General features: G+C 50.0%; 1 protein-coding gene across 2 annotated transcripts; it reads left to right on the top strand.

Annotated features, from left to right (window-relative positions):
• Positions 1 to 167: 167 nt before the first annotated feature.
• Positions 168 to 12,987, top strand: Mfsd2a (MFSD2 lysolipid transporter A, lysophospholipid). 2 transcript variants are annotated; one of them, XM_047519812.1, is made up of 14 exons: positions 168 to 402; positions 1,863 to 1,991; positions 3,694 to 3,818; positions 8,208 to 8,331; positions 8,438 to 8,516; positions 8,960 to 9,117; positions 9,573 to 9,663; positions 9,787 to 9,908; positions 10,118 to 10,201; positions 10,657 to 10,740; positions 10,834 to 10,946; positions 11,383 to 11,526; positions 11,633 to 11,809; positions 12,522 to 12,987. In XM_047519812.1, exons 1-14 carry the CDS (start codon positions 310 to 312, stop codon positions 12,583 to 12,585), a joined length of 1,587 nt encoding a protein of 528 aa, XP_047375768.1. In that variant the 5' UTR covers positions 168 to 309; the 3' UTR covers positions 12,586 to 12,987. The 2 variants fall into 2 exon arrangements, with proteins under 2 accessions (XP_047375768.1, XP_047375762.1); XM_047519806.1 differs by having other exon boundaries at positions 1,860 to 1,991.
• The last annotated feature ends 2,004 nt before the right edge of the window (positions 12,988 to 14,991 follow it).

The raw sequence follows: 14,991 nt of genomic DNA, 5'->3' as shown, positions 1-14,991 counted from the left end.
CTTTGAGAACGTGGCTCAGTAGCAAGGCGCCGCCGGGAGGGAGGGGTAGGCGGGAGGGCCGGCAGGCGCGGGGATTGGCTAGAGGTGGGGTAGTAGGGCTCACGGATTGGCCTGATCCAAAAGGGCAGGGCCGAACGTTTAAGAAGCGCGGAGGGGGCGTGCAGAGAGTGTTCGCCTCGCTTGCCTGCGGGGTTTACCAGTGCGCCGCTAGCGTAGCTGAGGCAGCGACAGCAGTCGCGGGAGAGAGGTGGCCTGAGGAGCAGAGGAACATCCCGGCGTCCCGGTCCCAGACGGCGTGGCCCGCGGGTCATGGCCAAAGGAGAGGGCGCCGAGAGCGGCTCCGCGGCGGGGCTGCTGCCCACCGGTGTCCTCCAAGCCGGTGAACGCCCGGCCCAGGTGAAGGTGAGGACTCAGTACCCCGAGTGGAGGGCAAGAGGCAGTGGGCAGGCCAGGATGGGCCTGGGGGGCGTCGGAAGTTAGGCCTGATTCTGGGACACTCGGGATTATTTGGGGACAGGAGGGCCTAGAATTAGGAGAAGCTGGGGGAGCCCTGAGGCCAGGGAATGCCCCGGGCCAGGAAGTGATGGAGATCTGTAGAAACTGGCGCCCACTTTTGCCTACACACTTTTCGTGTCGGCGGAGCGTCCTGCTGACAGCTTCTCGTGGTGTCGGGCTCTGCCTATCCGGTTTTGGTTCTTCTATGCCGAGCGGCTCGGATTTTCTGCCCTAAAAGTTAGAGAGACCCCAAAAATCTGGAAATCCCCCCCAGGGGGATTCACTGGTTCCTCATTCCCCCCACCCCACCCCCACCACCTACTCTCGCGCCTCAACTCTCTCGGGCCACTCAAGTTCATTCATAAGAACAAGGGCTCTGCTCTTAAAGGAGCCGCATTCCTCCGGCGTTTGTAAGTGTGGGGGCTCACGCGTTCAGTGCTCTGCATCCGTCCCAACCCCATCATCCAACCGTCCCAGCCCCTGCCCTATGGACTTATTTAACGACCGAATAAAACCAGACTGTCCCAGGAACGGATCTCAGGCAATAGATAACTGCTTGGGAGGTGACTGCCTTTTCTTTTTAATTTTATTAGCTGATCCTTGGAAGGAACCGGGTGAGCAATTATGCTGTTACCAAGTATGAGTAATCTCTACTTTTCCTGGGCAACCCCAGCCTCCCTAGTGCCCCACCCAGAGAGGGCCTAGTCCTGCACCTGGAGTCCTTTCCTCCACTCTTCAAGGTCCCCTAGGAGCAGGAGGGTAGGACCACTCCAAAGTTTGCCTGAAGCTCCATCTGCCTATAGGGACCAGGGACACTTTGGGACAGATGGAAGGAACAGCTGTGCCTGCAGCCAGCTGGGATGGGCCTCTAGAGTTCTCTCCAGCTCTCACCCAGTAGGCAGGTGGATCCTGGCCTCTGAGCCAGGGTGGGAGCCTGGGCTGGGCTCAGGCAGCTCTTGGCAGCAAGAGGATTTTCAGGTTGTGGCAGCTGATGCCGGGTGGGGACAGGTCTGTTGCTTGAACATGCTCCCCCTCTGTAACTTGTGAAGGAACAGTGGCTGAGCTCTGGGGGAAGAGGGGAGGGAGTAGTTATTTAGAGATGGTGGGCTGATAGATTTCCTCAGTCTGGGGTTGGGGACTGTGGCTTAGGGGCAACTTCCTCAGGAATATGAATGACCTTTTTTTCCAGGTTCCCAAGAATAGAGAATACTTTTCTCTTTTCTTATGGGAAGTGGAATCTCCCTGGATGGGAACAGGACAAGGCAGAGTTGTTCCTCCTGGCAAAGCTGACTGGAGGAATGGTCCTGTCTCTAGGATGAGGCCAGGAACTTGAGCCTCTTTTCATCCTTTCCTCTTCTTCCCAGAAGGAGCCAAAGAAGAAGCAGCAGTTGTCCATCTGCAACAAGCTTTGCTATGCTGTTGGGGGGGCCCCCTACCAGGTGACGGGCTGTGCTCTAGGGTTCTTCCTGCAGATCTACCTATTGGACGTGGCTCTGGTGAGTGGCCTGAGCCTTCTAAGTCTCCTCCAGCATCCTGAGGGAAAATTTAGGCACCCTGGGTAGGACTACTAAGTTTTCCCCATTTGTGAACTAGGACTAAAATCTCTACTTTGCTACCTCTCAGAGTCACGGTGGATGAGAAATAAGTCTTTAGAAAGTATCCAGGAGGGGAGTCTATCTGCCCCAGGATAGCTGGCAACTCCTCCTTGCCTGGCAAGAGCAATAGAGCCTGGAGGGGTAGGCGGTGGTGTGAGGGAGAATGGGACCCGCTGGTGACGCTGTTCTTAGAAGAGACTGGCACACCATGTCCCTGGCTGGAAGACAGTCAGCTGGCTTGGCTCAGGGTCCAGTGGATGTTGCCAGGCTTGTGGAGGATGTGTATCCCACCTTCACCTGAGGAGCAGAGAAATGTTGTGGGCATTGGGACCCTCAGGTGCTGGGCTAAGTTAGAATACCCCAGAGCACAGGGGCTTTGATTGGGAGGGATTCTAAGGATGAAGCAGAGCTACTCTGTGCTGTGAGAAGCCTTGGCCAGAAGCCTGGCATCCTGAGAATTCACCCTGTCTGGATGGGAAAGTGGGAGGCTGAATAGTCATGGCTACCAGGGATCCTGCTCTGGCTGTCTTTCCTATGTAGCATCTGACTCGGCAAGCAGAGTGTCTGGGTTGTAGCCATTTACAGGTAAGGAACACTGAGCCCCAGAAAGGACAAATGATTTAATTCAGCAGATAGTTTTTGTGCAACATCCAAGGACTAGGCCTTAATTGAGGTGCAAATATGAGAAATTTACAATTGCAGTATAAAAATGTAGTAAGTGTTAGAGCTTGGGGGTCAGACTGGGGCGTCTATGGTATGGGAGAAGTTTCTAGCTTCCCAGACCAATAACCTGATGGTTGAGTATGAGTCCAAGGAATCTGCATTTAAATTCTGTTTTGGAGACAGAGGAATAGCTTGAATAGGTAATGATGGGCCACTGTTTAAAAATCTTCAGGCTGGGGTTGTAGCTCAGTGGTGGAGCGCTTGTCTCGTACATATGAGGCACTGAGTTTGATCCTCAGCATCACATAAAAATAAATAAATAAAAGTATTGTGTCTATCTACAACTAATATATATATATACACACACATACATATATGTGTATATATATATATTTATATACAAAAGCTTCTATAGATTCCTTCCTCATCCAAGTAGAGCTTGACCCTCTACAATAGAGATTGTAACTCCCATTATACAGATGAGGAAACTGAGACCCACTGTGTTTATCCAGTGAATGCTAGTTCTGATATCAGGTGGTCATGGGTGTGAGAGGGAGGGAAGGAAATGATTTCGGATTCATTCTATTTGATAGGAGTGTTTTCAAGGGCAGCAGAGGGGAGGAAATAAATCCAGGGAAACTTCTAAGGGAGTACACAGTGCTACTGTTATCAGAGAAATGCTGCTGTCATTATTATTATTATTATTATTTTTGGGGGATGGAACCCAGGGCTTCGCACATGCTACGCAGATATTCTACCATTGAGCTACACCCCCAGGTCCACTATTGTCATTATTAACAAGGAAAATGAAGATGATTAAAGTACAGATGGGAGCAGCATAGGAGCTCAAGGCCTGGCTGAGGCAGGGAGGGAGTCCCTGCTTTTACAGTTAGAATTGAAGTGAATCAAAGAATGAAGGAGTTGTCTCTTCCCATTCCAGGTGGGCCCTTTCTCGGCTTCCATCATCCTGTTTGTGGGCCGAGCCTGGGATGCCTTCACTGATCCTCTGGTGGGCTTCTGCATTAGCAAATCTTCCTGGACCCGTTTGGGCCGCCTCATGCCCTGGTGAGTGGAAGAGGCTCTCCTTCCAGGTACCAGAAGATGAGGCTTCTGGCATGTTTACCCCTTGGTCCTTTCATCTCTTGTCACAGGCTGGGGGGTGAGGAGAAGGAATGTTGTAAAAATGGTGTTGAAACCCCATTGGAGGTCTCAGCTGCCACATACACAGCCACTGAGACACCTAGCCTGTTCATTCCCAGACTAGCCAAAGTACTGGGCCTATAACCTTCCCTCAGCCCAGGCTTTGTGACTTCCAAGGTCCACTCACTCCCCTTGCTGAAGCAGGAATTCTGACTTCTCCCCACTCAGTCACTTCCATAGTGGCAGAGCTAGTATTCCAGAATAGTTGAGCCAGACTGCCTGGGTTTGAATCTCAGCCTCACTACATAACAGCTGTGCAATATTGAGCAAGTCAATATCTCTGAGCCTCAACTTTCTTCATCTGTAAAATGGGGATAAGGAAATTCCCACAGGGTTGTGGTGAGGATTAAATGGTTTTTAATGTGTAAAGTACTCAGCAGATTACCTGGCACATATTAAGTGATGTATAACTTGGCACTCCTTCAGGATGGCTTCTTGTGGGGCAGGGGTTGGGGACTACATGGGAATGGGGTAGCAGGCCCCTAACCTCTGGTGCTTTGGATGATATGAACTACTTTTTCCCTTGGTATAAAGCCTGTAGTACTCAAACTCAGGCTGTGGGCAAGGTGGGAGGAGGCGGTTGCCATAGATCAGACAGCAAGGGAGACATACAAGACAAGGCCAGGCCGGGGCTCTGGTTCCCTCCAGGACATCCTGCTTCAGGGGGTGGGGGGGGGCATACCCCTTTCATCTCTAGCCCATCCAAGCTCAAGTGGGCGCCTTCCTGCCCCAGGGGCGCCCATACCTGGTCTCCGGCCTTCAAAGCTCTTCCCGAAGCCCCTGTATTCCCACAGCTTCCTTTCCCACGAGGCCCCCCACCCACCCAATCCTGCCAACCCCTGGCAAAGGCCCAGGTTGGAGCCTTTGATCCTGGCTTCAGGGCAGAGGGCAGGATGGCCTGCCTTACCTGGGCAGACTGCTCAGGGCTCCCCAAGCGCCAGCCGTGAGACTTGGCCACGTGCCCATCTCCTGGCAGCCAGTGGAAGGCGGGGCCCTGCTGCCACATCGCCTCATGAGGCCCAGCCAATGAGAAGCAGCTGCTAGGCCAGGCTCCCCGGCACAGAAGCACAGAAGCTGCGGGGTTACTCCCAGTCACATTGGGCTCCTCAGGCAGGGCAGTGTTGCTCTGTTCGTCTGCTTATGAACCAAGGATGGCCACGTTGGAGGAAGGCTCCTGGGGAGCCCTTGCTCTCTGAGGAGACACGTGGATTTGGGCGAGTTGGAGGAGGCGGAGCACCCAGTAGACCCACCCTATGGGAGGCAGGATCTGAGGACTCTTGCTGGGCAGGTGTGGCAGCCAGCTTGGAAAAGTCACTGGGGGCTCTACAGACTGCTTTCTGCTTTAGCAGGTGTCTGTGTACATGTTTGAATGCAAACTCAGGGACTGTAGCACCCCATTTCCTTTCAGTGTAGAAAGAGGCTGGTTCTGTCAGGGTATATAAACCCTAGAACTCCCTCTCCTTCCAAGCCTCAGGGCAGCCCCCTCTAAATCTGTACTTAAATTCTGTCCTTCAAACCAGACAGACTTTGAGGTTTACTTTCCCTGGAGTTGCCAAGTCCACCCTATTAGAGACAGGTGCCCGCAGAGACATGCAGAAAGGCCAAGATGCAGCAGGCTGGACCTCCAGTGTGTTTGGAGCCCCCTGGTCATGGCCTGCACCACTTCTCCCAGTCCAGCTCCTGCTAGGTTCCCTCATGTGATCGCTGTAAACAATGTCCCAAGCACTGCTCTACATTTTCACACCAACTTATTTAAGTGTCAAGACTACTTCAACCCTGTGAAGTAGAACCGAAGTCCTTCCCATGGCTCCTAAGATGTCCAGTTTCCTCTCCAAGCTTATCTCCTATTTTTATCTCCCTTTCTCACCACACTCCAGCCTTGCTCTTCCTCAACCCTATCAGGCACACTCTGCCTGAGGATCTTTGCACTGACTTCCCCTTGCCCTGTCCAGTCCTGCCTGAGATGCCTGCAAAGTTTGCTCCCTGGTCCCATTTGGTCCACACAGTTATTGCGTTCTCAGTGAGACCTGTGCTGTCCACCCATTGTGAATTGCACCCGCCCGTTCTCACTTCCAATTCCCTGTAGTCTGGTTTATTTATTTTTTTTAGGGTACTGGGGATTGAACCCAGGGGCACTCAACCACTGAGCCACATTCCTAGCCTTTTTTTAAATTTATTAAGAGACAGGGTCTTGTTAAGTTGCTTAGGGCCTTGCTAAGTTGCTGAGGCTGACTTTGAACTATCAATCCTGTCTCAGCCTCCCCAGCCTCTGGGGTTATAGGCATGTGCCTCTGTACCTGGCTGCTGCTTTACATCTTTTCTCCTTAGCTCTTAATCACCTTCTAACATGTTATGCAGCCTTTTTTATTTTTTAAACTGTGGCAAAATATATGTAATATAACATGATCATCAATCATTATAACCATTTTTAAGTATAAAGTGACATTAAGTTACATTCACATCTTGACTATCACTACCTCCATCTCCAGTTCTTTTTATCTTCCTAGATAGAAACTCTGTACCCTTTACAATAATCTCCATTCTGCCTTTCTCCCAGCTCCTGCTAATCCTCATTCTACTTTCTGTCTCCAAGAGGTTGGCCAGTCAGATTTGCTTACCTCACATAAGTGAAATTATATAATCGTTACCTTTTGTGACTGGCTTATTTCACTTAGCTTAATGTCCTCAGAGTTCATCCATGTTATAGCATATGTCAGAATTTCATTCCTTTTTAAGGCTGAATTGTATATATATATATATTTTTTTTAATTTTGTGTTTTTTTTTTTTTTTTTTTTTTTCTGTTCATCAACAATAATGTAAGTTCCACAAAGAAATTTTTTTTTTTGGTGGGGATGGGTACTGGAGATTGAACCCAGGAGTGTTGTACCATTGAGCTATCTCCAACCCTTTTTATTTTTTATTTTGAGACAGGGTCTCCCTAAGTTGCTGAGGTTGGCCTCAAACTTGTGATGCTCCTACCTCAGTCTTTTGAATAACTAGAATTATAGATGTGCACCGCTGTGCCTATCAGGGCAATGTGGGTTTTTTTTTTTTCCACTGATATATCCTGAGCAATTAGAATAGGACCTGGCACATAATTGACACTTAATAAGTATTCAAGTAAATGTCGAATGTAAGCCATGTGCTATTTTTTAATTCTCGTTTAACACATGAGGAAATGAGTCTAAGAGAGTTTAAATAACTAACCCAAGACTAAGGTGTTTTTTGTTTGTTTGTTTGTTTTTTGTTTTGGTACCAAGGATTAAACCCAGGGGCACTTAACCACTGAGCCACATCCCCAGCCCTTTTTATTTTTTATTTTGGAGTCGGGTCTCATTAAGTTGCTTAGGGCATCATGAAGTTGCTGAGGCTGGCCTTCATCTTGGCAATCCTCCCACCTTAGCCTCCCAAGCCTCTGGCATTGTAGTTGTTCACCTAGCAGGCCTGGATACCCAAGACTAAGTTTAGTTTAGTTTTGTTTTTTAAATATTTTTTTAGATGTTGATGGACCTTTATTTTATTCATTTATTTATATGTGGTGCTGAGAATTGAACCCAGTGCCTCATACATGCTAGGCAAGCGCTCTACCACTGAGCCACAACCCCATCCCTAAGACTAAGTTTTTATAGTTATTTGGTAGAACCAGAATTGAGTTCCAGAAGTGAGACTTCTTCTAAGACCTTTCTCTTAACTTTGTGCTCTACTGCTTTTCTATGCTGTGAAGTTAGTCCATCCTGAGGTTTAACCTAACACATGTGTACAACTCATGTGTAGGTGGCATACACTTGCCCCCTTTATAGTTATGTCATGAGGCCCATTCCTCCCAGGTGGCTCCTCTGTCTTCCTTCACCCAGAGTTGGCTTACCCACCCGACCCCAGCTTCCCTGTGTGTGCAGATGATACATGTACACATGTAAGAACACATAGTTGCTAGGGTTGTTCCTTATCCCTGCCCTGAAGTCTTGGCCTTCATTCTTAGCTCTTGCAACCCAGAAGCCCCTGGTCCTGGAGCTGTTGCTCCTGGGGAGACGTAGATGAGACTCAGGGTCTGACCTTCTCATGCCTCATGTGCAGGATTTCAGTCCAGGGTCCCCATTCCAGTCTGTGCTTACTGACTTGGCCATCAGCCTCTTCCCAGAGGTGATGGGGTAGGTGGGTTTAGGGGGAGGAGTGTCCTTCCCAGCAGGTATTGGAAGGGCCTGATTTCTGGGGTTCTGGCCTCCAGCCTCCACTTAGACCCTCCCGTTCCTCAGGATCATCTTCTCCACACCCCTGGCCATCATCGCCTACTTCCTCATCTGGTTTGTGCCTGACTTCCCACAGGGCCAAGAGCTTTGGTACCTGCTTTTCTATTGCCTCTTTGAGACACTAGTCACGGTGAGTGTACCCCTGGGTATCTCTGGGGACAGGGGTGAGGGCAGTCCCTAGGGTTTCCACATCTGTCCATCCATCTGATTGGCCAAGGGCCTCTCTTCCATACCAGTGTTTCCACGTTCCCTACTCAGCCCTCACCATGTTCATCAGCACCGAGCAGAGCGAGCGGGACTCTGCCACTGCCTATCGTAAGTGTCTCGTCAGCCCACCTGACCCCACCCACAGGGATCCCCAGCCTCTGCACTCCCAGACCATTCCTGGAAGTTCCAGCTTTTTGCTCTGCCTTGGGCATGGGTGTGAAGCCATCTTTTTTGTTTGTCTGTTTTTTTGTGGTGCTGGGGATTAAATCAGGTGTGATACATGCTAAGCAGGTACTGTACCACTGAACTACATCCCCACCCCATGAAACCATTTTAAAAACAATTCAGTCCCCTTATTGCCCAGGTAAGACCCAGAAAGATGAAAGGACTAACCTGAGGTCACACAGAGCAGGCCATGAATACAGGCCAAGGTGCCATCTGCCCTGTCCCTTGAATTCACCATACCTGTATCTAGATCTCCCATCCATCTGACCTTCCTCTCTGGGCCCACAAGCCATGAAGCTCCTTCAAAAGACTTTTTCACTGCCCAGGGATGACCGTGGAGGTGCTGGGCACAGTGCTGGGCACGGCAATCCAGGGGCAAATCGTGGGCCAAGCAAACGCACCTTGTCTCCAGGACCACAATGGCTCTGCAGTGGCTTCAGAAAGTGCCAATCGCACATACAGCACCGCCTCACTCAAAGAAACGGTGAGGCCCCTGGCATGGCAGGGATTTGGTAAGACGGGGGACAGTGAGATGCTTTGTAGTCATCCTAAAAGTAGTAATAACAGCTAATATTTGTTAATTATGGGGCATTTGATATACATAACTATGAATACACCCAAAATGCTGATAAGGAAATTGAAGCTGAGAGGCTGAAGAATTTGCCACGGGTCACAGAACTGGTGATTGCAGAGATTTGGGGGAGATTTGAACTGCAGGCTCTCAGCTTTCTTTGCCCACAGCCTGACTTCTTACATTTTGTACATTTGAACTTTGCCCAACCATAGAGAGTAACAGCAGACCCAGAATGCTTCTCCTGTTTCACAGATGGAGATAGTGAGGCACCCAGAGGAAAAGGGACTGGCCCAAGATCATTCAATGGGGCTGCTGGGATGAGATTAGACTGACAGTCTCTGTATGTCATCTTCACCCCTTTATAGCAAAATGCATACCTGCTGGCAGCAGGGGTCATTGCCTCCATCTATGTCATCTGTGCTGTCATCCTGACCCTGGGCGTGCGGGAGCAGAGAGGTGAGATGGGCCCAACTGGGAAGAGGTACAGGCCCCAGCACAGAGTGGCTGTGTCTTTCTGGCTGACCCTCAGGCTTTGGGAGGGTTCTCTGCTTCCTCCTTACTGTCCCCTCTGGTCCCCAGAACCCTACGAGACCCAGAAGACTGAGCCAATATCCTTTTTCCGGGGCCTCCGCCAGGTCATGAGTCATGGCCCCTACGTCAAGCTCATTGCTGGCTTCCTCTTCACCTCCCTGGCTTTCATGGTGAGTTGGGGCCTGAAGTGCTTAGCCTGAGAGGGGAGTATAGTGGGAGGGGGTTGGAGAGGATTTAGGATGTGCTGAAGCTGAGGGACAGATGGAACGAAAGGGCATGAGCAGAGGTCTGTGGGGCGTGGGCAATGTCTTGGGGAGGTTCAGCCCCATCATCACTTTCTTCCTTACATTTCCTTCCCCTGCCCTGCCCTGTTCCCCAGCTGGTGGAGGGCAATTTTGCCTTGTTTTGCACCTACACCTTGGGCTTCCGCAATGAATTCCAGAACCTACTCCTGGCCATCATGGTGAGTGTGGGACTCAAGGTGGGGCAGGCAGCCTGGGCTGACATGGCTTAGACTGTGTGGGATGGTTCTTTGGACAGTCAGAAGATGTTCCCAGACTGGTCCATGGTCAGAAAGGGGTGAGGGAAGCTTCTTGGAATATTTTTTTGGAACTGACCTGCACTTGCTTAGGCAGGACTGTGAAAGCAGGAGTTTAGGGTTGAATGTTTAGAGAGCACAGCAAAAGCAAAAGTATGGAGACCAAGAACTCTGTAACTTTGTGCTCAGATGTGTGAGAAGGGAGAAGGACCTCCCTCAGCTCCCCAGGAGCCTTAGCATGCTGTTCACTTCCGCACCACCTGGATGATGTCATCTGGCTGCACTTGGGCAGGGATAGGAACATCTTTGGGTACCTGGGAAGGGCAAGAGGGATTCCATGGTTCTAACCTGCCTCCCTCACCCACTTTGTCTGTCCACAGCTTTCTGCCACTTTTACCATTCCTATCTGGCAGTGGTTCCTAACGCGGTTTGGCAAGAAGACAGCTGTATATGTTGGGATCTCAGTGAGTGGGGCTTTAGGGATAGGGCCTGGATTGAGTTGGGGGTTTCTGGGGGAGCCTCCCAGCTGACTCATCTTCCCACATTACCTCCCCTAGTCAGCAGTGCCATTTCTCATCCTGGTGGCCCTTATGGAGAGTAACCTAATTGTCACATATGTGGTGGCTATAGCAGCCGGCGTCAGTGTGGCAGCTGCCTTCCTATTACCCTGGTAGGTATATTCAAGCTTAGCTGTGCCTGTTCCCCAGCCTTCCCACTCCAGTTCTGAAGCTCCTTGGGGAGAATTCTTTGGGGACTTCTTCTCCTATAGACCAGTCTATGGGTTCAAGTTGGGGTGGAGAGGATCTGTGCTTTAGAGTTGTACAGTTTGTGTTCTGTGCAAGAGCACCCTAGTCACACGGTGAGAAATGGAGCTAAAATCTAGCTTGCACCTCATTTTCAAGATCGAGCACCCAGACTGTGACTCCTTCATCTTGGGGAAAGGAACCTTATTCACATGAAGGTGCCATCCCCTCATGGAGTTGTGTGGTGCCACAAGCTCCTAGAGGGCCGCCTCTTCTTATTGACACAGGGGCCATACTGGCTAATGGGGGTGGCAGCTAGTTGTTTGTGGAGTCCTCATGGTTGCCATCACCCCCTCTGCACAGGTCCATGTTGCCTGACGTCATTGACGACTTCCACCTGAAGCAGCCCCACTCCCATGGCACTGAGCCCATCTTCTTCTCCTTCTATGTTTTTTTCACCAAGTTCGCCTCTGGAGTCTCGCTGGGTATCTCCACCCTCAGTCTTGAGTGAGTGGAGTGGGAACCTGGGGAGGAGTGGGGCAGGACAGGGCGGGGCAAAGCCAGACCCCAAAAGCTGCACCTTCACCAATCCCTTGCCCTCTGGATCCTGCAGTTTTGCTGGGTACAAGACGCAAGGCTGCTCACAGCCGGCACGGGTCAAGTTTACACTGAAGATGTTGGTGACCATGGCTCCCATAGTCCTCATCCTGCTGGGCCTTTTGCTCTTCAAGCTGTATCCCATTGACGAGGAGAAGCGGCGGCAGAATAAGAAGGCCTTGCAGGCTCTGCGGTGAGAGTGGGGAGAGGTGCCATCCAGTCTAATCTCCTGTGGCCAAATCCACACTTGATTTACACCTTCTCCCAACAGTTCCAGCACTTGGCTTTCTGCCAGCACTGAGTGGCTTTAAATTTATTCACTCAACAACTACTTCCTGGGTGCCTACTGGGTGCCAGCTTTGCTCTAGTGAACAAAGCAAGCCAAATTCTTGCCCTTCAGAAACCTGTGTTTTAGGATTAGGTGTTCATGATCTCCCATATTCTTCCAACAACATTTGGTGTCCTAGATTCTTATGATTCTCATTCTGCAGATGAAGAAACTAAGGCTTAACCAGGAAGAGTGAAGGGCCCAGTGGCTAAGGGGTGGAGCTGGGCTTTGAGCCTTGCAGGTGTCCTGACCACAGCCTGCACTCTTTGCTGCTCTCCTGGCATGCAGGACCTGGGGTGTGAACCAAGCCCAGAGGGTAGGATAGAGTGAGTCATTCTGCCTATCAACCAGCCAGGGCCAGTACCTAGCTCTGGGGCTTGTGGTGCCCCATGTACAGCAAGAATAGCAAATAGAGGAAACAGCAATTTTCTGGGCTGAAAGTGGGAGTGAGCAAACTGTCTTGTGGTTTCCTTATGACTTTTACTAGTAGGTCACGATTCCTGCAGAAGGAGGCAGGTGGCAGTGGGGATAGGATAAGAAGGCTTCCTCCAACCTATCTCCTCTGGCTTTCTTGCAGGGATGAAGCCAGCAGCTCAGGCTATTCTGACACAGACTCCACAGAACTAGCCAGCATCCTCTAGGGCCTGCTGTGTTGCCTGCTAAAGTTGCCATGGAGAGGGCCTGGGTCACCAGACCACATGAGGACCAGGACCTGCTTGCCCACTCACTGAACAACTGATCTCCAGGTGTCAGGATGGGGACTGAAGACTGGAGAGTGAGCAGACCAGAACATCTGTACCCACCATGGGGCTGGCCATCCTGCAGCCTCCTGCCTCCTCTCTCCTGTCCCACAGGGCTAAGCCCTGGGACTGCTACTGTGAATATGCCAAGGACTGATCGGGCCCAGCCCGGAACACTAATGTAGAGATGTTTTATACAGAGACTAATTAATAACTTAATGACCATGTACATAGCAATGTGTGTGTATGTATATGTCTATGAGCTATTAATGTTATTAATTTTCATAAAAACTGAAAAACTGAGCTGCCTGTTTTTGTTTGCATCCTCGACCACTCACCGAGCCCTTCTGTGCCAAGACTGATAGAGGGTATAGTAAGCCTCAAGTACCACGGTGTGGGCAGAATGTGTCTGGAGCATGATGACAGCTTTGGCTGACATTTGCTGAACACCTGCTCAGTGGGGGGCTTTGCATGCACTTCAGTGGTGTTCTCATTTAACCCTCAAAACTGGCAGATCGGGGGGAGGGGAAAAATAAAATAAACATCATTACCCTATGTAAATGTAAAAAAATAAAAAATAAATAAATAAAAAATAAAAAAAAAAAAACAGTAAAAAAAAAAAAAACTGGCAGATCGAGTCTGCCCCTGTTTTAAAAATAAGAGAAGGGAGCTCTGACATAGAGGGAGACGTGGCTAACATCACACAGCCAAGAGCAATCCAACTGGAACCCCATCCCAGCGCCGTGTGACTCTAGGACCCTGCCTAGTACTCTTCACTCCTCTGTGTCTGATGACTACCAAGGGACTGGCAGATAGATGGTTGGTCTGTGGTGCCTGAGCCTGTGGGACTGGCTGTGCTGGTGTAGGCTGACTGGGACCCTGAAGCATCCCTCGAGACATGTCATTCTTTTCCCACAATGTTATTGCCAGTGTTGAAGGGGGAAGGATGGACCTGGCTGGGGCTGCGTGTCAGATGAGGAAGGCTCTTGCCTCTGGTGGGGAGCAGGGGGATGGGGAAGTCCTAGTTGTAGCATTTGTCCCATTTCCGTGGTGTGAATACTCATACCATAGCCAATTCAAGTTACCCATGGTTGTACCATCTTGCCAAATTTCTGAACATTTACCAGTTGGCTTCCAAAACCTGGTAGGATTTCCCAGCACACCGCTGGCTCTCACACACATAGGCCAAGTTCCAAAATGACAGGAAAGCAAAGCTGGCAGGATCAGAGGTGACCAGTCCAACCTCATTATTTCATAGACAGACAAATGAAGCCCAGAAAGCAGAAGTGGTGAGATTCTTCAGACTTGGTTTTTTCCCTTGAATGTGGGGCTCCATTGTTGCTGATGACGTTTTGCCAAGTCACTTTTATAAATTCCATGAAGGATTACTAACAGACACTGTTATGTGTTCACAAATATTAATTCAATTAGTCTCCACAACTTCCCTATGAGGAAGTTACTATTATAATGCTCATTTTACACAATGACACAAGGAAGTTCAGTAACTTGCTCAAGATCACCAGACAGTGGTAAGTGGATAAGTTGATACTTAAATCCAGGCTCATTGGCCTGGTCCTGTGCCCTTATCCACTACTTAAGCTGTTACAGGAACTGACAGTTTGGCCCTCACCAGTCTAGTTCCACTGCCTCTGTAGCTGCCCTCTCACCTGGATAGTTGCACCAGTATCCCAACTGGTCTTTGTCTTTGTTTGGATCTACTCACATTCCCTCTGCAAATTATCCTAGGCAACTGAGTAACTCTCCTGTGATAAAAGGGAATCTCCTTTGTTTTCAGGACAGAATCTGAGGGCCCTAATGAGATCCCCAGCTCCATATCTAGATGAAGCCTTCCAGCCTACCTGCCTGCCCTGGATATACTTCTGTCTCAGCTGGCAGACACTTCTCCAATACATCTTATACTCAGAAAGCCTCTCTGAAGCGGTTCCGGCTCCTCTGCCTCTTGGGCCAGCTCTGAGAGTCCAAGCCTCCCTCTTCATGGTCTCTTACAACAAGCCCAGGACTAGGCATGGCAGGGTGGGATGAGCATGTGGAGCTGAATGAAAGTGAGCTTTGGGAGTCAGACCAAATTCCTACTGACTCAATAGGATGCTTCTGCCTGGAGCTCAGTTTCCCCAAATGTTCTATGGAGATTTAGGTTGAAAAGCCTTCCTATCTTTCATGCCCACAGGAAATTGCTCTCCTATTTGAACGTCCCTGATGAGTTAGTTCATGGGGTATGGGTTCTGGTGGGACAGATTGGGACAAGGAAAAGCAATCTGGGATCCTAGAAATCCCTTGGGTCATTGG

Source organism: Sciurus carolinensis, chromosome 1 (genome assembly GCF_902686445.1).
Source record: "Sciurus carolinensis chromosome 1, mSciCar1.2, whole genome shotgun sequence".
Classification (NCBI taxonomy): Eukaryota; Metazoa; Chordata; class Mammalia; order Rodentia; family Sciuridae; genus Sciurus; species Sciurus carolinensis.
This window is presented reverse-complemented; position numbering and strand designations above follow the sequence as displayed.